General features: G+C 38.6%; 1 protein-coding gene across 1 annotated transcript in view; it reads right to left on the bottom strand.

Moving 5' to 3' along the window:
- The window catches only part of LOC132817322 (transmembrane protein 144-like), a 72,698-nt gene that overhangs the window by 36,966 nt on the left and 11,714 nt on the right, over positions 1-24,018 (bottom strand). Inside the window, exons 3-5 of the mRNA XM_060827768.1 lie at positions 18,795-18,917; positions 17,650-17,749; positions 3,284-3,364 (exon numbers count right to left, since the gene is read on the bottom strand). Coding sequence (XP_060683751.1) covers positions 3,284-3,364; positions 17,650-17,749; positions 18,795-18,917 — 304 coding nt within the window. The remainder of the gene's footprint in view (positions 1-3,283; positions 3,365-17,649; positions 17,750-18,794; positions 18,918-24,018) is intronic.

The raw sequence follows: 24,018 nt of genomic DNA, 5'->3' as shown, positions 1-24,018 counted from the left end.
ATTGAATGGTGTTTTGGAAAATACCTTTTGAAAGTCCACTTACATAACATAAATGACACAGCCTAGAATGGTCGAATAAATTATTCTGTCAATCAATTAGTCAAGTTACTCAAGCACATGATTTTATTTTAACAAAAGCAGCTAACTTCTTTTATTGACCTAGACATTTCTAAACATCAAGGAATTTTAACCTGAATTGATATCTCTAAGGTTTTTCCCCACCCACCTCTTTTCTTTCATCAGAACATGTCTACACTGTCATCAAACCATCTTCTCTTTGAGGCAATCACTGTTTTGTTTACCAGTTTTGATTGTAATCCAAAACAAAACTGTGGATGCTGGAAATCTGAAACAAAAACAGAAATTGCTGGAGAAACTCAACAGGTCTGGCAGCATTTGTAGAGAGAAAACAGAGTCAATGTTTCAGTTCCAGTGGCCCTTCTTCAGAACTGGATTGCAATCAACTTGGGCCAAATTGTTTGTTCTTTCTCTGAGTTATTCTGAACAAAGTCCATCATTATCAATGTTCAGTAGTTTCAGCACCTAACTGCAACTTTGCTTCTCCATCCCCTTTACAATGATATAATAGTTTATTTAATCAATACATCTAGGTGTCCCTCATCCTGTATCTTCACTGCATACCCAGTAGCAAGGGATCTTCAGTTCCAATCCTCTGCTTCTTTGAGCCTGTTGTTGCCATTATATTCAAGTCCTTCTGGCAGCTTAGGTCTGTCATTTATCAACCTCTTTTCTTTTTAGTCACACTGTACGCATTTCAATTGGATCTTAGAAGGTTTTCTGTTTTTCACCCTCTCTTTCAATCCCCCTATTTGAATTACTCTTTACTCTTGCACTATTTACCTCTCCAACTCTTCTGTGTTCCTGTCTAATGTTTCATCCAAGGGCATAACCCTCCTGGCAAATTAATTTTATCTATCCCATTGTGCAAGTTAACCCATCCCATGAGGTTTTTGACCCCAGATTTGCCGAAGTACAAACCTTCTATTCTGAACAAGTTCTTCACATCCTCGGCCTCACACCGGTACTCCAAAGATCTCTCATGCACCATTTATCCAGTAACAAGTGTTTCCTATTTTCAATAGCTCATGCAACCCTGAGTAATCCAAGCAGGAGAAAGCCTATTGGCTTTCCAACATACTCCACCACTCAATAAGAGCTGGTTCTAGTCCCAATCCATTTTCCTGTCCTTACTCCAAAGCATTCAATGCTCTTGCCTGTCCAAACTCTAAATTTAGTGAAGGCTGGGTTAAATAAAGACCAAGTTACCGCTACCTCTAATGAAGAGAATTCTATTAACCCATTGAAGAAAAAAAACCTCCTCATCTCTATCTGAAAGGGGAGGTCTCTTTTTAAACTATGCACCTTAGTTTTGGTCTCCACTACAAGAAGAAACATTCTTCTGCTATATTCTCTATCCAGTCTCCTCAAGGTCTTCAATGTTTCAACAAGAGCTCTAACTACTCCTTCTAAACTCAATAGATATGGGCCTAATATCTGTTCAATCATTCTTCATAAGACAAGACCTTCATTCCAGGAATGAGTTGAGAGAACCTCCTTTGAACTGCTTCCAAATCTTTTGTTTCAAATAAGGATACTAAAATTGCATGTCATATTACAACATGGTGATCGGTGTCTCTCCAAGGCCCCGTAGAATTGCAGCATAATATCCCTACACTTATATTCCAATGGCCTTGCAATAAATGACAACTTTCCATTCACCTTCCTAATCAGCTGCTGTAGCTGCAGACTAAGTTTCTATGGTTCATGTGCCAGAAACCCCAGTTTCGGCAGGTTCTTCAATCTCTCTCTACTTAAATAGGACATTGCTTTTGTATTCTTACTTGAAAAATGGACAAGTTTATATTTAACCATGTTATACTCGGTCATTTGTTCTTTCTCTTCACTCACCTAACCTATCAATTATCCCTTTGCAGACTCTGTGCCTCCCCTTGACAATTTATTTTCCCAGTAAAGATTAGAGTGGTGCTGGAAAAGCAGGGTCAGGCAGCAGCTGAGGAGCAGGAAAATCATTGTTTCAAGAAGGGCTTTTGCACCACTCTGATCTCCAGCATCGGCAGTCCTCACTTTCACCTAATTTATTTTCCTACCTAATTTCACATTATCAGTACATTTAGATACCGTCCATTTAGCCTGTTCATTCAGGTCATTGATATAGGTCTGAAATAGTAGAGGACCCAGCTATTGCTTCCCAATAGGTAACCCATCCTTTGTCTGTGCTAATATTTTTGCCCCTATGCCACGTGCTGTTATCTTGTGCAGCAACTTTTGATAGGTGACCATATTAAATATCTTTAGATTACAGGTACAGAATCCTTTATCCGAAATCCTTGGAGCCAGAATTCTTTTGGAATTCGGATTTTTTTAGATTTTGGAATAAATGATGTTTTCACAGTGAAATAAAAAAATGACCAAAAGCAGATTCGTGTATAACCAGTACGAGCATTGAGGCATCATTGACACCTGCCAGTGCTGGGCCACGCTGCCACCTCACATCTGAGTGACATGGATCGAATGGGTAGCGAGTTGGGTCACCTGTTTGCACACCAAACAATCTTGTTATGCAGAGAAAAACTTCACAAAGAAACTTCAGATTTCGGAGCTTTTCGGATTTTGTAGCTTTGGATAAAGGATTGTGGACCTGTACTACTTCTTTGAGGGGCCCTCCTCTTCCCTCACAGTGCCATGGATGCACTTTACAATTCACTACTCCAAAGCCTGAATAGTCTCATCGGTATTCAGCACTGAAAATAAATTCAAGAGTGTCTTACACCAAGACGACTCCTATCCTGTCTGCTCTTCTTTCTCTGTAAGATTGCTATCTTTCCGAACTCTCTCTAGCTATGGAGTGCCTAACATGGAGCATGTAGTCCAGGATATTCTCAGCTTCCTGCACAGCATACACAGACTCAAATCACTCCTCGTGCTCAGAAAAGCTGAGCTCTAGTTCAAACAACCTAGAGACACTGCCTCAGAAAGTGTTTATTCAGGATATGCAAGATACACTGAAGTCTTTCTATGACAAGGGAACAGTGGACAGCTGGGCTCAGCTGCCCCAACATTTTTGTTCATTACTCTGATCATTTAAATATTGATGCTGTCTGTTAGTTTTATTTACACTTATTAAATTGAATCTACCATTCTGGTTACAAGGTATATCATTTGAACAATTCCAAGCTCTGTGTACACAGATCTGTATAATATCATGACAGTTCTGTACATCTCTGAAAGTGTCAGTCATTACCTTAAAGCTGCTAATGCTGTTCCAATGTAGTTTAGAATAGGACTTGGAACTTTTTGCACATCCAATCCAAACCAGCCAAACCTGAAGAAAGACCATTTTAGACATCTGATCGCATTATACAGTTGGTATCCTCTTTTGTACAGCACTGAATCACAATATAACAGAGATAATACATCTCATTAAAGAAAAACAATTGGCATTTTCATCTAGAAGAAAATGTTTAAAAACAATGTTGAAAGAACTTGTAAATCAGAAACAAACACAGAAAGTGCTGGAAAAGGTGAACAACATCTGTGGAGAGAAATCAGGGGGGTAACATTTCAGGTCGAGTGACCCTTCTTCAGACACAAAACATTAACTCTGATTTCTCTCACAGATGCTGCCAAACCTTTTCCAGCAACTTCTGTTTTTTGTCTAAAAGCAATGCAGTCTGTTTTGGCACAAGCATCAGTAACGTTGAATATTTAAATATAGCTCTTTGAAAAAGATATAGTAACTTCTTAAAAAATGAAATATTATAGACTTCCTGGTGTTGCAGGACAGTTGTTAAGACTGTGACAATATAAAGGTTTTAAATCAAAGGTACCATTTGTTATCTCATTAATTTTACAGTCCTTCCAAGAGAAGCAATCAAATATTTAACACACACACACAAAGAAAAATGAGGGCATCTTATGCAGCTGTACCATAAGAAATGCAAGAACATCATGTAAGTCTGTGCTAGACGTTGAGGGAGCTGTCAGAACTTCATCTTTTGACAGGTGTTCTGTCCATTTATCAGACTTAGTTACTGGTGGTCACAGAGTCAAGAAGACTCATACTTGACAAGTGACCTCAGTGAGGAAACCTCCAACAGAAGCACAGAAGTGCAACAGGAGCCACACCACCACTGGGGATATTATACAACAAACTGTTGGACTGTTTCAGAAGCAGTTCAAGTGGCCTATCAGAACTGGAAGCTCCATTCAATGGATCTCATGAAGAGTCTCCAGGGTTACTCTGGTCTGTTATGTCCTTCACCACATCGTATTGCAGGGAGAGGGTGAAACTGTCGTTAGATGAAAATAGAGAGCATCTAGCAACCTCCTCTTTGGAGGAAGGGAAGCATCCTAATGCCAATGATGTCCAGTGCAGCCACAATTTTAATTTCTCTTGTTCAGGCATGCGCCACTTGTAAGGTTTGCAAAATTGTAGGCTTCACTTGTAAGCTTTGCATCATTGCAGGTTTTCCATCAAGCCATCTGTGGGTAACTCACATAAAATAGTTTTAAAATTCAAACAGAAAGCATCAGTGGTGTGGAACAGTAACAAATAGTTATAAATCTTTTTGTGCAGTTAAGACATTTTTTTTTGGTATTTCCACCTGGTTTGTACCGGACGGTCTCAGCGGAATGAGAGGAATGCAGCTGGTCCCCTGCTCTGATGCCAGATGCTCATGGCAGATGTCCCTTGGATGTTTCAGCCCACAGTGGTCCAGCCTATCTGCCCAACCTGCAGCTGTGTTAAGGCTAACTTGGTCACTACAGCATGTGGCAGTAGCAGGGGCTTCGAGGAAGAGACACGAACATACTTTCTCCATTTTGCATCGGAGGGTCCACCGTCACTTCCCTGTGAATCAAGAGGCGAGAACTTGGCTGCCTTTCAGCTACCACTGCAGTAATTTGATGGAAGTTCTATAAACTGTCAACCATAATGTGCAGGCCCAAGTTATGAATCAGCATATACTGGGTTACCTGTCACATTTCATCCTTCACTCTTTCAACAGAGATGGTAGTCAACACAATTGCCTGGGGTTACATGACAGTGAACAAAAGAAAAGTTCTGAAGAAGGGTCACAAGGTGTTAAGATCTGCTTTCTCTCCACTGATGCTATCAGACCTGATGAGTTTTTCCAGAATTTCTGTTTTTATTCCTGACACTCACTCAGCTTCCTGTTATGTCCACAACCTCTGGAAATTCAGATGTTATTACATACCTCTGAAGCAGGTAGGACTTGAAGTCAGGCCTGCTGGCTCAGAGGTATGGACATTACCACTGCCCCTCAATAACCATCTCATAAGTTCCTTTAGGTTTAGAGCCTAGAGTCTCAGCACCTGTATCTAACTGAGCAGAGCCTGAAATATCTCTGAGGACTCTCCATTGCTGACATTGTCTCCAGCATTTAACCTGTTCATTTTTGAAGTGCTCCTCACCACATGCCACCTCTTCGACCTGTGAAACTGGATTGACTGAGGTGACTGTTTCTGCGCTTGGTGTGAGTGGATGGTGTGAGGAATCATGTAACAGTGCATCCTCAAAATGATGCTCCTCTATTGAGGACTCCTCAGCCTCCTGCAATACTTCCCCTGCCAGCTTTATCTCTGTAAGTGTTGGAAATGGAAGAATTGAGTTTGGATTGATCATTGGGTGAAATTAGATTCTGAATTAACATTATATTGATAATGACATTATATATACCATTGATATCAATTCAACATGAGTGAGAGTTCAGTGTCATGTGGCAATCTATCACCTGGTCTCTTAAGCCAACCCCATTTCTCCATCAGCAATGGCTGTACCATGACCAGTTTGCCAATTGCCAGAGTGTGTCCTCCTCCGTCAGGCTCACAGTGGACCTGAACACATTCTTCCTCTAATTTTCTGTCCCTTCCCTGTATTTTGACTATCTTCTCCTGCAATGGGAAAGTGTGAATAGGAGTGTGAGGAGTCAAATCTTTGCTGATGATTCTTTCTGATGTGACTCATTTCTTTTGGAGATCAAAATACATCAGTCTGGTTTTTGGTAAGTAGCTTCATTTAATGTACTTCATACATCAACAGTTAGAAGAGGTTGATAGGTGACTTATTATAAAATTGTTATTTTTCAGCCCATTTGAACGAACTAAACAAGTGAGGAACTACATTAATTTCTGTTTTGTTGTGGTTAGGTGTTAAAAAAAACCTCTGTATTGAGATATAGACATATGTCTCGGTCAAAAGTAAGGCCGTGGGTTTATAGTTTTGTGACAGTTTTTTGTGTCCTACATTAATGTAAACTCAAGCTAAAAAATATGAAAATGCTTTAACGTAAAAAGCTTTTACTCAAGGACACAGCAATGTTTTGAAATAGTTTAATTCTGTAACTTCAAAGGATGTAACAAGTCCATGTATAATATTTTTGGATTTTTTTATTTTTATATATTTTTCTGTATCTAGCAATTACACTTTTGTGGCCTTGGGTTTAACATACTTCAGTATGGTGTTAAGGTAATTGCTAATTGACTCATTTCTTTTGGAGATCAAAATAATCAGTCTGGGTTTTGATAAGTAACTTCATTTAATTTGTTTCATACGTCAACAGTTAAAAGAGGTTGATAGGCTTTCACATTTCCCAGAATATTTTGATAAATCAATTAGACATTTGGGATGATATGAAATCATTGGGCAGGGGTAATAGTACATGCTCTCAAACAAATAAAAAAACTTGCTCTGTCAAGTAGGAATGGACACACACTACCTAGCCAATCAGAGATTGATCACACACTAGTTATGCAGTGAGTCAATTAGAGTTTAAGATAAACAGGGGTACTGGCTTGAATGGAAGAGAGATGGAAGAATAATTTCAGTCAACAGAAGAGGACATTGGAGTATGTCTAACAAAGACAGATCCTGTGAGCTGGTACACCATTGTGAAACAACTGAATTCACTGCCTTATTAAAGGCTATTTATTTTGTTTCAATTAACTTATATAAACACACTTATAAATGAGTCCCATAATTAATCAGAGCTAGGAAACATTATAGATTGTCTCTTTCCCAAAACTAATTCAGTCATTTGCAATTGATGTAGATCTTAAAATTATGGTTAATTAGAACCACAAAATCTTACATTATATTGTTGTTAATTACAAAATGTTAGAAGGTTTTTTGTTTTAAGAACAGAAAGCATTGGAAATTTCCCTCTTTTGTAGAATCAGAAGCAGTTACTGCTTGAACTTCAAATGTTAACTTTGTTCCTCTCTCTGATACTGCCAGAGCTGCTGAGTTTCTACAGAATCTTCTGTTTTTATTTCTGATTCCCAGCATTGATAGTAACTTGCTTTTACTATGGAAATGATACTATCACGTGTGTATATATCATATGGTAGATTTGGAGAAATACATAAAAGTATTAAGTTGATAATGATTGAATCAAAGAAAGATTGTTTCAGACTTGTGGGAACCACAAGATTAATAGTGACTGACGAACAGAAACAACAGGGTAATTGGTTATGTGTAAATGTGAGGAATACCTATTCAAATGAGGTTTGAGATGGAGGCTGGAGAGTAAGGATTGCTTGAAAGCAAGGGATATAGTCCAGAGCAGTGCTAGAGACTTTCCAATTAACTGTTTAGAGATGCTATTATGCTTCTCTGAGCAGGTGGGACTTGAATCCAAGACTCCTGGTCCAGAGGTAGGGGCAGTACCATTGCACCACAAGACACTTTCAGCTTAGAACTATACAGAAGAGTGTGATAGCTGTTAGTTGAGAGTTGCAAACACTCACCATTGCCAGATCATGTGAGGTCATTCAGCCTTTTCCAGAACTGGATCCAGTTTCTTGGTGCCATACTCCTGCTGCAGGTAACCTCTAAAACTTGCAGCTTGGTGACAACTAACTGGTCTGCTCCTGTCATCCTGTTGAAAGAGGATTTTTTTGCCCTATACCTTTATACTCTTTAACAGGGAGAGCTCCATTTCCACAAAGCTACATTCTCTCCATTCTTTTTGTTTTCCTAGTGGAATCCTGAATACAATTACCGCTGCCATTGAATTTTACCCATGCCCCCTTAAATAGAAATCCTTCAATGTTTCTTTAGATGTGTCATTTCTAACCACCTTCCCCGATTGTCTGGAGATGCCAGCTAAATACTGCTGTTGTTCTTGGCAATGTGTCACTGAAAGTTAATTAATTCGGTTCAACACCTGAGGAAGTCCCATCGCTCCAGCAGGAAATAAATAGGGCCAATTCTGCTGTAGTTCGTGGAAGTGAATGCACCCTGGAAATTCAGTGCCTGGTATGAGGATTATATACTTGTTTGTTTCTGTTTAATGATTGAGGAGGCTTTGAAAATATAAATTAACCAATTAGAAACCAGAAAATTAGACAGCACATTGGCTAACCCATGAGAAAAAAATGGATCAATAAGTAGATAACAGATATTGTATTTGTGCTATCCATGCAGTGATAAATTTCTCAGTTTAGGAAGGAATTATTTGATCATTAAAATGTAATACTGATGTGACCTTGAATAATAATTGTCGCTAAATAACAAATAGTCCAGTTATATTCTAGTTCTACTGAATCCAAGCCAGTAATATCTGTGCTTCCCAGTACTGGTTTGGTCTAATCTAATCACTGTATTCCCCAGGGTTAGATGCAGCGGTTCGAGGATATAATTTACTTTGGCCCACTACCAGATATGACTGGACACAGAACATATTGTGTACAAATCCATTTCATTTTAAAACAATGTGGGGCTTTTGAAGATCAAAATGTGCTGATTACATGCACATAAAGGAAAAACCGTGCAAGATCAGAACTTAACTCTGAATTTTCTCCTTATCAAACATTCCAGTAGTCCTTGTTCAGTGTACAATTATCATGGATTCATTTCTTTACAAGTAACCCTTTTCCTGATTTTACTCAGTGTGTATATTTGCAAGGGTAATAATCTCTGTGATAGTTCCTGAGCTATGAGCAAACTGGCATAAGGCAAATTAAACTAAAGATATCAACCTAAGGGTAAAAATTGTGTCACAGAAATGGGTTTTAAATCTTGGGACACTAGTCCAGGAAAGTGGGATCTGTACGACTGGAACTACCTTCATCCATTCAATTTTGGGACTGGTGTCCAGACGAGTTACATAACTGGAGTGACTGCTCATATTACCAAGGACCTTTTTTTTCCTCTCTGATATTGCCCAACATTATCTGTATACATCTGTCTGTCTACAAGGACAGATTACGGCTGCCATGGGAGGCCAGGTCCAGCTGCTGGAGATGCCCACAGATCTGCACTCTATTGCTGTTACCATTGATGCTCAGCAATTACAGTTACGCAACAAGGATGAGAGACATCAACCTCATTTTAGGCACCCTCTTCGCTCAGAGATGCATTGTGTACAATTGCATGAGAAGAGTAGTTAAGGCTCACAAGATTCCATAAATCTTCCAAAATTGACACAGCCAGATTTTAGGGAAATTTTTCTCATTGTGTTCCTTCTCTGGAATAAAAACGTTAATTCCATTTTCAGTCTATAGATGCTGCCAGATCTGAGTTTCTCCAGCAATTTCTGTTTTTGTTTCCGATTTCCAGTATCTGCATTCTTTTGGGATTTTTCTGTTCAGTGTTCCTTTCAGGTATTGGCTTATGTTTTCTGGTCTTCAATCACAAGATTGTGCTTAACTCTGAATTTTAAAAAAAACTGTCCATAATGATCCATAGATCTCTTTTTCCCCTTTCCCTGCCTAGTCAGGCAGATCTCCACGCATCCAACAACAGTGGTGTCAATTGAGTAGAGCAAGTCGTCAATTACATTGAATAATTGTCAGAGAACAAGCCAGGAAGCAAAATTATCCTCAATTTTTAAATATACTTCATGGGAAATGTAACATTGAATCGTATATACGGTATTAGAATCTTAAAGATTCGGAATAAACCTCTTGTAAAAACATATTTTTTAAAATGCTTGGAATTTTGATTACAACTTCACTTCCCTATCAGAATGGAAAATATGGCATTAAACAAACATTAACTTAATTTTCCAGAGTCAGTGAAGCTCTTCTGAAGTAATTATGGCTTATTTTAAAACCCAGTTGCAGAACATTAACAAGATATTTGCTTTGATCGGCTTTTAAACAGTGATATGGCTTAAAACTATAACCTTTCAAACATTCGGAGATTTTTAACTAATTGCAATCTGTGAGAACTTAAACAGCACACTCTATAGAGAAGTAGGTGATGACTGGTAGTGGTTTCTGTATTTCGCTGTGAACTCCAAAACCGCTATCGCTTTTAAAGAAACAATGATAGCAATGGCAAAATCCAGGCCACTTTTACATCCAGCAGGATAATCCATGCTACCCACCCAGAAAGGTAGGTCAGTACAAGTAAATGGCTTACACAATTCTAATAATCTCAGTAGATCAGAGAAACCTGATTAAACACTTCAGACCTGAACAAAAAAGAATTCAAGTTTAAAAAAAGATAAAATTGAAGAATATGACTGAATAAAAGCCTGCAGCTAGGGCTGTTTTAAGACAACTGATTTTTCTTTCTCACACGAGATTTCTGATTTATTTTTGGTGTGTCTTGATTTGGAATCATATTCCACAATTTATACTGTGCTGAAGGATTGAAGCTGTAACCATTCATTATATTCTATTGACGGACATTAAGTCTGAATTTACTTCTGCATAGTACAATAAAGCAATGTCAAATGCAAGACTTATTTTCAGGTATGAAATATCGGCATTGAGCTAAACATTTTAACAGCAGTTATGTCTAAATAAAATCAGGTTATTGTGAAAGCTGAAAATTAATGGCCACTTTCCCAAAAACTTGCCTTTCATATAGCAACACAAGATATCACAAATAAGACTGCTTTATTATACTCAGTGTTGCCAGCTGGTTGCTGAGCATTCTGTTAATATTTACAGGCATCAAACATTTTTGTTGCAGTTCCAACAGTCTGAAGCTTCCTCTTAGAAAAGTTTATATTGTATAATAAGATCATTTCTCAACTCCTGAATATTTATCATTGCATTGCATCTTCACTTTCGGGGTAGAATTTCTCTAGGTAGTTCTCCCAATCAGCAACTGTAATTTCAGCAGAGTCAATGAGGAATTTATCCCTTCCCTTACTGAGTAAAGCACTGCCTTCTCTTACACCTCCAAACACCCCACCACCTCAACATTTTGCTATCCACCACCTTAAAAGCTGAGGGCAAAAGTAGGCTATTCAGCCCATCCATCCTGCTCCACCAATTCAATGAGGTCATTGCTGATTTGATATTCCTACGCTTCACTTTGGGCCTTTTCCCCATTACCCTTGCTTCCCTTGCTGAATCAAAATCTACCTATTTCAGTCTTGACCAACGTTAAAGACAAAGCCTCTGCAGTCCTCTATGGTACAAAAAAAATCCATAAATACTCAATCCCCTGAGAGAAAAAATTCCTCCTCATCTTTGGCTTAAAATGTATGACTTCTTACTCTGAGATTATGCCTCCTGGTTCTTAACTCACCCACCAGGGAAAGTAACTTTTCCACGTCCTGTCAAGTTCCCCTAAGAAGTTAGTAATAACGTGTCAATAATGTTGCCTCTAATCGTTCTAAACTCCAATGAGTATAGACCTATAGTCAAACTCTCTTCATAAAACAGTTGTTTCATACCCTCATTAAGCCAGTGAATCTTCTCTGGATTGCCAACAATGCCAGTTTATCTTTCCTTTGACAAGAAAACGTTTTCACAATATTCCAGCTGTGATTAGTCGAATGCCTTGTATAATTTTAGCAAAACCTCCCTAACTTTATACTCTATTCCCTTTGAAGTGAAAACTAGAATTCCACTTGCCTTCATTATTGTCTGCTGATTATGTATGCTAGTATTTTGTGATTTATGCACAAGGACCCCCACATGCCTCTGTGCTGTAGCTTTCTGCAGTCTTTCTCCAGTTAAATAATATTCAGCTCTTCTATTTCATCAGCAAAAGGGTATAACATCACATTTTCCAATTTTATATACGAACTGCCAATTTTTTGCTCACCTCACTGAGCATGTCCATATCCCGAACGGAACTCTCCGTTTCATTCTCACGACTTGACTCCTCTATTTTTGTGTCATCTGAAAATTTGACTATTGTACATTCACTTATCTCATTCTTGTTGCAAAAAAAAACTGTGACCACTGCACTGATCCCACCGGTAGCTTTTGACATCCTGAAAATGCCCCCTTCATCTGAACTTTCTGGCTTCTATTAGTTAGCCAATCCTCTATCCAAGGTAATATATTACCTCCAAAATCATAAACTCATACCTTATTAAGTAGCCTAATGTGTTGTACCTTATCAAATGCCTTCTAAAACTCTAAATATATTACATCTTCTATTTTCCCTTTAGAACAAAGAATAAAGAAAACTTACCACCTGATGGCCCTCCAAGCCTGAGCCGATCCAAATCCACTGTCTAAAATCTGTCGCCCAATTCCTAAGCATTTGTATCCCTCTGCTCCCCACCTGCTCATGCATTTGTCCAGACACATCATAGATGAATCTACTATGCCTGCCTCTACCATCTCTGCAGGCAACACATTCCAGACACCTACCACCCTCTGTGTAAAGTACTTTCCATGTGTATCCCCCTTAAACTTTTCACCTCTCACCTTGAACACGTGACCTCTCGTTACTGGATCCCTCACCCTGGGAAAAAGCTGATCTCTATCCACCCTGTCTATATCCTTCCTGACTTTGTAGACCTCAGTCAGATCCCCCCTCAATCTCCTTTTTTCTAATGAAAACAATCCTAACCTACTCAACCTCCCTTCATAGCTAGCACCTTCCATAACAGGCAACTTTCTCATAAACCTTCTCTGCACTGTCTCCAAAGCGTCCATATCATTTTGATAATGTGGCAACCAGAACTGTATACACGATTCGAAATGTGGCTGAACCAATGTCTTGTACAATTTTAACATGACCTGCTAGTTCTTATACTCAACACCCCATTCGATGAAGACAAGCATACCATATGCTTTCTTGACCACTCTATCCACCTGTGCAGCAACCTTCAGGGTACAATGGACCTGCACGGCCAGATCTCTCTGCTCATCAACTTTTCCCAAGGCTCTTCCACTTACAGTATAGTTGGCTCTAGAATTAGACTTCCCAAAATGCATCACCTCACATTTGCCCGGATTGAACTCCATCTGCCACTTCTCTGACCCACTCTCCAGTCTCTCTATATCCTCCTGTAATCTTTGACAGTCCCCTATGCTTTCTTCTACTCCACCAATCTTCGTAACATCTGCAAACTTACTGATCAGACCAACAATGCCCTCTTCCAGATCATTTATATATATTACAAACAACAGTGGCCCCAACACTGACCCCTGTGGAACACCACTGGTCACCTTTCTTCATTTCGAGAAACTCCCTTTAACTACTACTCTCGATCTCCTGTTGCCAGCTATTTCCTCCCTCGCCTTCCTCAGCAACTGGGATAGATCCCATCCGGTCCTGGGGATTTGTCTACCTTAAGCCTACTCAAGACATCTTCCATCCTTATGTCAATGTGATACAGAGTAAACAAACTTCTCTCTCTAATCTCAGCATTCATCACCTCCCATTCCTCAGTGGACACTGATACAAAGTAATCATTGAGAATCTCAGCCATTTTCTAAGGTTCAACAAACAACCTTCCTTCCTTATCCTTTATCGGACCAACCCTTTCTCTAGTTACCCTCTTGCTTCTTATAGAAGAATAAAAGGCCTTGGGATTCTCCTTAATTCTGCATACTAAAGATATTTCATGACCCCTTTTAGCCTGCTTGATTCCTCATTTAAGATTAGTCCTACTCTCCCTATGTTCTTCCAAGGCCCGTTCTGTTCTTAGCTGCGTGGACCTTATGTATGCTTCCCTACTGCTAGAGGCCCAACCAGTGCTATCTTCACCTTTTTGTTTCTTATCTCCACCCATATGGATACTGCACCTTCTGATCATTTCTTGCTCTCATACCTATTCCATCCCATATTAACAACATTTCCCCACCACTCTTTCAGTGTTGCTTCTAACTTTTCTGGGGTCTGTGCAGAATCTCAGCAGCACATTGCTGAGCAGAAGTCAATTGCATTTTGTTTTCCAGTTTGCTTATGAACTAGTAAAAAGTGTGCATTTATATTAATTTTACAGTTACTGTTATTCTACCTGCTAAAATGAACAAAGTTGTTTGCTTGGATCAGAAGTCTGGAGGCCAAATAATGGAGGCACTATGCACATCACATACACTGCATGACCAAAAGAGGGCAAAGTAATTTAGCTTCTCCTTTGTTGGCAACGTTTTGAGCCTAGCTTTATTTGTGGTCCAATATTTGTATAATGCGTTCAGGTTGATATTTTGTCCAGATGAAATTATGACAATTCGCATCAACTTGTTTAGGTGATCTATTTCTGGATTTACACATAATCAAGTTCACAAGGCTAAATCCATGGTCACAACTGGCACCTGATGCCTGCAACATTGGATACATATCCAGAGCTGAAAATTTCTTCAAACTAGTCATCTTTTAAGGCATAATCCACTAAATTGCTGAAAATCTGAATGGAATATATAATGATTTTTACCACAACCATTAATTTGGAGTATTCCTCACATACCTTTCTTGCCACACTTTCATCATTGTTTGGTACAAAAGTAGAATATTAGTTATGCAATGCTGTCTTTTTCAAATTCATAATCAGTGCTCTTGATGATTGCAGCCTGATCAAATGCTTGCCATAATTCCTCTTCTGGAAATCTGCTTTCCAGATGGTCGCGTAGCAGGTGAATATATTGAAGGTTTTCAGCCATGTCCATAACGCTGTTGAGAATAGTCAGAACCTTCTTCACTTCATCACACTAAAGAACGTGTCCACCTAGATACTGAGTCTTCAGTTTATTAACCTTGGCCTTTGCAAATTGCATAGCTTCAAATTTTAAACAGCTTCTCTGTAAGAATTTGCCCAAAGATGAAATTCAACTAACCCATCATTCAGAACTTTCAATGTAGTGAAATATTGTGGCTTTGTGAGCATTTCCAGGCAATATTTGTTTATGTGACTATTGTACTTATTCTATTGTTCTGTGCAGTGATCAAGACATTGTAGTTTCACATTAATGCACTCACTGCAAAGCCTTTTGACAATCACCTCACTTCACTTGGAGGCTGAAATGCCATTTTGTTACACTCTGTGACTTTGGCAAAAACTTCAAATTGTCCTTCGTTCACAGTTGACCGACTGAACATTGTGTCATTAAGAATGGCATGTACAAAGTCCATCTGATGTAAACATCATCTTCTGCAAATCAAGGTCACCATTAACATAAAATTTCTTCATTGTTGTCCCGATGGAGGCTCTGTCACAGAGAAGTTAGTCTCAAAATTCCTGCAAGGATAATCTTGTAAGTGCGCTGTACAAAAGCTTGCTGTACAAAATCAGCAATTTTTGGACTGTAATTTCCATGCTTTTATCCACTATCAAGATATGAAAATAAGATTTGTGTAATTCAAGCAGAGACTGTCGCTGTATGAAGAAGCTAATACACTCTACAATTTCAAACATATAATTCTGGCCACACTAGCTCTTAGTAATTGCTGTGTACTTCACCACATGGTCATCAATGTCCTGTTCAGAAAGTACGGACACATTCACCTCCACTTCAAGCATATCATTACCAACAAAAACTTGCACCATACCAGGATTGGTCTTTCTCTACACTCTTCCAGGCGCATCCTGGAATTCATGGGCTGTCCATATGTGGCTGATGGGAACTTGCTGCAGTGAGATCTACTGAGGACTCCTTCATTGCCAGGTCTGTGTGTAATGTCCAATGTGTGGACATTCATGGGATGGGAACGAGTTTTGATTTCCCAGTGTATGGTCATGCACTGCTTACAGGAAACATTGTACTCTTTCCTTCCTGTCTGTCCTTCCAAAAAAAAATTATATACCCAGGAATATTTGATTCTCAACTTTGATCTTCTTGTCACCATGTATCTGTACTGACAATAAGATCATAGCCGAGCAAAAGTGAGGACTGAAGATGCTGGAAACCAGAGTTTAGATCAGAGTGGTGTTGGAAAAGCACAGCAGGTCAGGCAGCATCCCAGGAGCAGGAAAATTGATGTTTCGGGCAAAAGCCCTTCATCAGGAAGGGCTTTTGCCTGAAACGTCGATCTTCCTGCTCCTCGGATGCTGCCTGACCTGCTGCGCTTTTCCAGCACCACTCTGATCTAAACATTAAGATCATAGCCACTGACTGTACTTGTGAAAATTATACCAATTAACTGTATTTATGCTCTTAATAATGTCATCCAAGTTACTGAAAATTCCACCAACGTCTCCAGGTGTTTGCCATGATCTGCAATGTCCTCGGTTACTCTGTAGTAGCTTTTATCATTGACAGCTGATTCAGATTACATTTGGTTTGGGCCTACCAGCAGAGTACCACAGTAACTATGTGATGCCACTTTCTGCTCCAATCTCCATTCCCTCTAGTAAGTGCACAAGGTGTGCCAAACTCGTAGACGCTCTGAAGCATTAAATACCTAATTCCCACCACATGAGTATGATTAAAAACATCCATATGTTCCACTGGCTCAAATTAACAATGAAGAGTAACGTGGTGAGATTAAAAAATGTTTACTTACATTAGTGGAACAGAGAAGAACCAAGTGAAACCACCCCATAACTATGTTTCTTGTGGATTGATCTCTATCCACATTGCTTACATGTGCTCAAGTTAAACAATTGTAAACTCTAAACAATGCACATAATCTTCGGAGAGAGAACCAAATGTAAAATCTCCATGATTACCATGCATAATATTGTGTTTCCACTGTTTGACTCTTGTCAGACATCATTTCATCCTTAACCTAGCAGCACAGCAACATTAGGAAGGCAAAGATAATTGACCCACTTACCTTCTCTATAAACAATCCACTTCATCATTGGAGTGAAAGACCTTTTTAAAGGATTTTTCCACGAGCACAAAATGGCCTCTGGGGTCCTTCCAGATTTAGACTTTTCTAAGATGGATGAGGTCATGTGCCAATGAAGAATTCCTGTAAACTTTGGGAGCTGACTCCAACTATGAAAATGATCTAATTTCCACGATTTAATACAGCCTCTACATTGATGATGTGCATTCTGTTCCATTGCACTTGTACTAATACAGTAGAACTGCTGCTGAAATTACAACTTACTGTACTGTATTTCATCATCCCAGCCAGTAGTTAATCTAATGTCACCAGCATTTCTCCAGAAGAAAGCTGCCCACATCTTCATCAAAGTAGCTTATTGTCTCAGCTTCAGTCACATTTACCATATATATGTGTCTAATGTTTACTGCTCTTTTAGGAAGAATAAACTTCTTCAAACCTTAAGTCCTAATTGAGACCTGAACAATTCTGAATTCTTTGCCTCCACTCAAAACCAAACACAATCACTCTGAAACTATGCAGTTTTATTTTCCCATTAGATTGGAAACAACACTGAGTGCAGGATTCTTTGCCAAATACATCTACATGAACAACATATTAATTATATAATCCATCAAGTGAATATAACTACAAAGGCATTTACCTACCTTGAACTAGCCCAGCCCATTAAAAGGCTAAAGGTAGCCCAGATTAAACCTCCCATGCCAAGCCCAACTGTTTTCAAAATGGGAATAACTGTGATATTTCCTGAAAAATGAAAATTGTTCATGAAAACCATTATTTATATTAAACAGATATTGGATTTCTGATATATTGCTACTATTCTTCCCTGATGCCCTAATCCATGCTAAAATAAGGTAGTTAATGTTGGCTTCAGTACCATGGGAAGGGAAGAACATCACCCAAAAATTACATTCCAGCGCATGAGAAAGTGAGGTCTGTCAGAAATTGTACGTGTTAGTAATGGGTGAGGAATGATTGGTTCAGACAGCCTCTGCACTAAGGAGAAGCTTCTGGGGAGAGGAAACTGTCAAATGTAAATAAATTTGATGTACATTTAGGAAAAAGTAAAAAGTGTTACAAAGTGCACTATCCCAAACTAAAATGAATATGGAGATCATACATATTTTCACAATATTGAATTAGAGTACATTCCTAATATTAAAATTGTATTTGCATATTGTGATGTTCACTTGCATTGTGTGGATAAATTAGATGTTAATATGAAGTTAAGATGAACAAATACAGTGCATTTGTTTTGGCGGGGTAAGAGGTTATGGCTTCTCAAAGTAGGCAGCATTGAAGTTAAAGAAATAGAATCAATGTTCACTCATGACACCCAGAGACAGCAGCAAGCTCACAATCCACAGTGAGTGCAGTCAATATGATTTTTGAAACTTTCCCATGTAGCTTAGTTTATGCTGATGTATAAATCATTTAAGTAACAAAAGTCAAATCAACCTAAGATATAACAGTAATAACATTCACAGTCAACAATCAGAAGGTCAACGTTCATCGTATTGCCCTAAATTTTATTGAATACTCTCTCAAAAAAAAAGTGTTACACTGTACTTAAGTGCACCAGTCAGTGCCCTCAAAGTAAAGTACAGTTTTAAGTTCACGACTGCAATTGTATTACACCTTCAAGCTTCTGTTTGAATACTCAATTTGAGAAGCAAAACATTTCCCCTTCTTCCACTCGCAATCTAGAAAAATATCCACACACGTGTCAAATACAGAAAGGACTTTTTGTTTCAGATAAAGAAGTAAATCAACTTGCAATTAATCATACCTGTAGCCCACAGAAATCCGCCCAGCATCGTGAGAGGCCAGAACTGTGGACACTGCTGAATCAGATGGACCACCAGTGAGACAACCCACACTGCAGTACAAAAAATCCACTGGAAAAATAGACCTGTAAAACACGGAGTTCAAGACCTCAGCAAAATTTGTGAATGCAGTATACTCCAAAAACAATGTATATTGATCAAGAAGAATAGTTTTCAAATATCTTTTTATAAATATTGACCCAACTGTTTGTCTATGGATTGTTGTAACACTTTTGTTGTTGCAGTAGCAACAGCTGACAAGTATGTTTAACCTCTGTCTTTATGAATACTGAGCAATAATGCCTGAGTTGCACAAGCAATTGACTTGTTGATTTTTGGTTGAGCGTATTAGAAGGAGACCTCATTTTAAGTCTTCCCTTTTAATATTTTTCATGTTCTCTTACCTCATTTAAAAAGTATAATTCCTGTTTTAACATCTGTTAGTTCCTAATCACATTTCATATCATTGCACCTCTCACATCACCACATCATTAGCAAGACTCTGACTGTGCTGCTAGAGTTGGTGCCATTGTGTTTCATCTTAGAGTCAAAGATTAACATCTTTTAAAACAGCACTCTGCTCAGGTACAGAAGTAAACTTCATTCTTAATCTTTATTTTTATTTTATTTTCTCTGCTGTTTTATACCTAAGAGGTACTGCTGCAGACTTAGTTTTATAAGTTTTCTTAAATTTATTCATGGAATGTGGCATGTTCTGTGATTAATTCAATTGGTCAAACTACTAGGCTTGAAACAAAATACTCTTTATTCATACACTATAATTAAAATATAGACAAAACAAAAATAAAAGAATTGGCTTAACAGTAACTCTATCAAAATGCCAAACAGAATAATACATATTAATTACTGCTAATTAACTGTTCCAATATAGTAACTTCCCATAAACACACACGTGGCAAAGGCAAATTCAGTAAGACAGGTGGTCTCACATGCAATTCTAGCAGCAGGAGGAGATTCCCAGTTTTTAGCTGTAATAGAGAGAAGAATAAGAATTTGCACATCCAGCTTCAAGATCTCAGCAACTTCGATTGAAGGCTAGGAAAGAAAAACTAAAAAAGAAAATCCTGGAGCTGTGGAAGCCTCATCCCACCCATTCAGGCTGCTTCTATTCTTAGAACTTTTAAAAATAATGCTTCACAAATTGCTTACCTTATTGACTTTGGAGCAGACTTCTTGGTACTTCTGTCTCAACTTATCTTCATGAAAGAAACCAGACTAAAGTTCACCTCTGAAAACCATAGTATCATCACACCTCCCCACTTTAAAAAGGAACCAACAATATACAAAGATGACTTCCTTTTTCAAAAAACCCTTAGTCTTACACTGTCAGTACACAACAATGCATATAGTTTACATTGACTCTAAGCATGCAAACATTCACTACTATAGTCCCTTTCCATCTGTTTTCTCCCCACCCAGCACATCTATCTTCCTTCATGTAAGTCGCGACCTCACATCAGCAATTATATTATCTCATCCTGCCACATATATAATTTTCAATATATGGCTGCAATAATAAGCTCCATCCAAGCAGTCTGTTGTTTTTATCCTTAGACTTTTCTAAAAACTTTAACGGGTTATGATCAGTATATACAATTGTCTCAGACACATTACTGGCAACATAAATGTTGAAATGTTGCAATACCGACACCAAATTCAAGGTCTTCTTCTCAACAATAATGGCATATTTCTATTGATAATTACTCAGTTTTCTGGGAAAAAAATACCCAATAAATCTTTCTATCCTCTCATTGTCTTCTTACAAAGTACATCACTGACACAACCATCACTCACGTTGATAGCCATCTATCAACCAGTGGAGAAATCATAATGTAAATTCTTCCACTGAGATTTTCTGCACTTCTCCAATAAGTTAGTCAGTGGAGCTACCACACTACTAACGTTCATTATGAACTTTTGATAAACTCATTCAGTCCCAGAAACATAGCACATCCTCCTTCGTTGATGGTATGTCTTCACCTTCCATGGGCCCATTTGTCTATGTCCAATGATATGGTCCAGGAACATGACTGGGGCTTTTGCAAACTCACTCTTATCCAGGTTTATCACCAAGCCTGCCTGCTGAAGTCAGTTGAACAATTCCAATCAATACTCCAAATAGTCGTTCCATATGTGATTGTAAATCATCAGATCAATGGTGTATACCTCACAATTGGACAAACCCAAAATGACTTAATTGGTTAGTCTTTGAAAAGTGGATGGTGAATTTTTCATACCAAATGGCATGGCTTTGCAATTGTCCACACATAATCATTGGGTACCATCAGCTTTTGGCACCATAACGATGGGAGAGCTCTATTTGCTACAACTCGCTTCAGTTATATTCTCTTTCAGCATGTGTTCAATCTCTTTTTGAACCTGTTCCAACTTTACAGGGTTAAGTCTATAAGGATGTTGCTTCATTGGAACAACATTTCCTAAATCTACATCATGCGTAATTAGTTTAGTACTTGCCACCTTATACCCACATTTATTCTCCATGTGAGTGTTATAAATCTTTCAGGTCATTTTCAATTTTTCTCTAGAAGATAGCTCAATAATTTATCCCAGTCTTTGAGAACGTCCTCACTGTCTGGTTTAATTTGATAACTCATCGGAATAACTTTGGTGTAAATGTGACCCATTATCTGATTGAATCACTGTGGGTAGTCCATATCTAGTTAAAAAAATTAAGTAACTTTTCTACAATTTTTTAGCTGCAATACTGCGTATCACAGAATAGAAATACAAAGATAGGTGGAGGGACAGGTAGTATTATGGAGGCAGGGATGCTACAAAAAGATTTAGACAGGTTAGGAGAGTGGACAAAGAAGTGACTGATGAAATACTATGGCAAATGTAAGGTCGTGCACTTTGTTAGAAAGAATAGAGGCATGAACTATATTCTAAATGGGGAGAAAACTCAGAAACCTGAAGTGCAAAGGGACTTGGGAGTCCTAGTCCAGGTTTCGCTTAATGTCAACTTGTAGTTTGAGACAGTAGTTAGGGAGGCAAATACAATGCCATCATTCATCGTGAGATGTACTTCTGAGGCTTCAAAAATCTCTGGTCACACCACATTTAGAATATTGTGAGCAGTTTTGGACCTCATGCCGCAGGAGGAATGTACTGACCCTGGAGTGTATTCATCAGAGGTTCACAGAGATCCCAGGAACCTTAACATGAGGAATGTTTGAGGACTCTGGGACTGTTCTTGATGGAGTTTAGAAGGATGAGGGGGGATCTGATTGAAACTTACAGAATACTGAATGGACTGGACAGAGTGGACATTGGGAAGATGTTTCCAATGGCAAGAGAGACTTGGACCCAGGGGCACAACCTTTCCTTTAAGAACAGAGATAAGGAGAAACCTCTTTAGCCAGAAAGTGGTGAATCTGTGGAATTCATTGCCACAGAACACTGTGGAGGCCAGGTCATTGAGTATATTTAAAACAGAGATAGTTAAGTTTCCGATTGCCAAGGAAATCAAAGGTTATAGGGAGAAAGCAGGAAAATGGGTTTGAAAAATCTATCTGCCTTGATTGAATGGCAGACCAGACTTGATTGGCCGAATGGTCTAACTTCTACTCTTTTGACTTATGGTCTTATGGAATGGCTCATGGAAATCTAATTGGTAGATAGAGCTAGTAAAGTACTTGCATCATTATCAGTGGAGATATGTGAGGATTACAATGAGGTGTAAATGCCATATTAGATTAGATTCCCTACAGTGTGGAAACAGGTCCTTCAGCCCAACCAGTCCACACCGACCCTCCGAAAAGTAACCCACCCAGACCCATTTCCCTCTAACTAATGCACCTAACACTATGAGCAATTTAGCATGGCCAATTCACCTAACCTGCACATCTTTGGGTTGTGGGAGGAAACCGGAGCACCTGGAGGAAACCCACGCAGACACAGGGAGAATGTGCAAACTCCACACAGCCAGTCGCCTGAGGCTGGAATCAAACTTGGGACCCTGGTGCTGTGAGGCAGCGGAGCTAACCACTGAACCACCGTGCCACTCCATATCAGCAAGTACCAGAAGTCTACAGGCAACAGTTCAGGAATCTAAGGAGGGAACCCAGTCAAATATACATAGAGTTTGAAAGGCTCAAACAAGGTAATATTGATAGGTAGATAAGGACCTTGAAAGTAGGTCAAACGTATGATACTATTACGGAGATGCTTATTTTGGAAGAGCTCAAAAATTCACTTCCTGAAGTGATGAGAACTCATGTGGAAGAGCAGAGAGATAAGACTACATAATTAGCAGTGGAATTGGAAGATAATTATGAGTTGGTTCATAAATCAAAGTTTGGCTTCCAACATCAATTTCAGTCTGTGAAGGATAGAAATTGGGGGAAAAAAAATCCACAGATGGTAAAGGAGAAGGGGATTGCATTGAAGATACCAAAGATAGCTTACTACAGGGTAGAAAGGAAACCCATGAAGTGAAAAGAAAAGTGAAAAAAAGCCCAAGTCATGTTTCTGGGCCAAACAAAAGACCCCCATGGAATACAAAAATAAAGGTTTTGGGGAGTTTACCAAACCATTGGCAAAGAGGGAAGTATTACAATTCCTGGGACTGTCTGGTTTTTGTTGGATGTTTATTCCAAATTTTAGCAGCGTGGTTACTCCACTGACTAACTTATTGAAGAACTGCAGAAAATCTCAGTAGACTGAGGAATGTCAGGAGGTATTTGACAGTCTGAAAGCTGTGTTAGCCACTGCTCCAGTGTTAGCTACACCTAATTAAGCTACCATTCAAGGTGGCTATCAATGCGAGCGATGGAACAATAGAAGCAGCCTGAATGGGTGGCATCAAGCTCCCACAGAACCAAGATTTTTTAGTTTTAGCCTTCAATAGCAGCTGCTAGGATTTTGAAGCTGGATGTGGAAATTCTTATTCCTCTCTCCATTACATCTAAAAACTGTGAATCTCTTCCTGCTGCTAAAATTTCATGTGAGATGATCTAATTCATTAAATTTGCCTTTGACAAAGGTGTGTTTGTGGAATGTTACTATATTGGAATAGTTAATTAGTAGTCTATATATATTATTTTGTTAAGCATTTTGAGAGAGTTACAGTTAAGCCAATTCTTTTAATTATTTTTATTTTATCTGTATTGTAATTATAGTGCAAAAATAAAATGTGCTTTGCTT

The sequence above is a fragment of the Hemiscyllium ocellatum genome, chromosome 1, assembly GCF_020745735.1.
Source record: "Hemiscyllium ocellatum isolate sHemOce1 chromosome 1, sHemOce1.pat.X.cur, whole genome shotgun sequence".
NCBI classification, from domain to species: domain Eukaryota; kingdom Metazoa; phylum Chordata; class Chondrichthyes; order Orectolobiformes; family Hemiscylliidae; genus Hemiscyllium; species Hemiscyllium ocellatum.
This window is presented reverse-complemented; position numbering and strand designations above follow the sequence as displayed.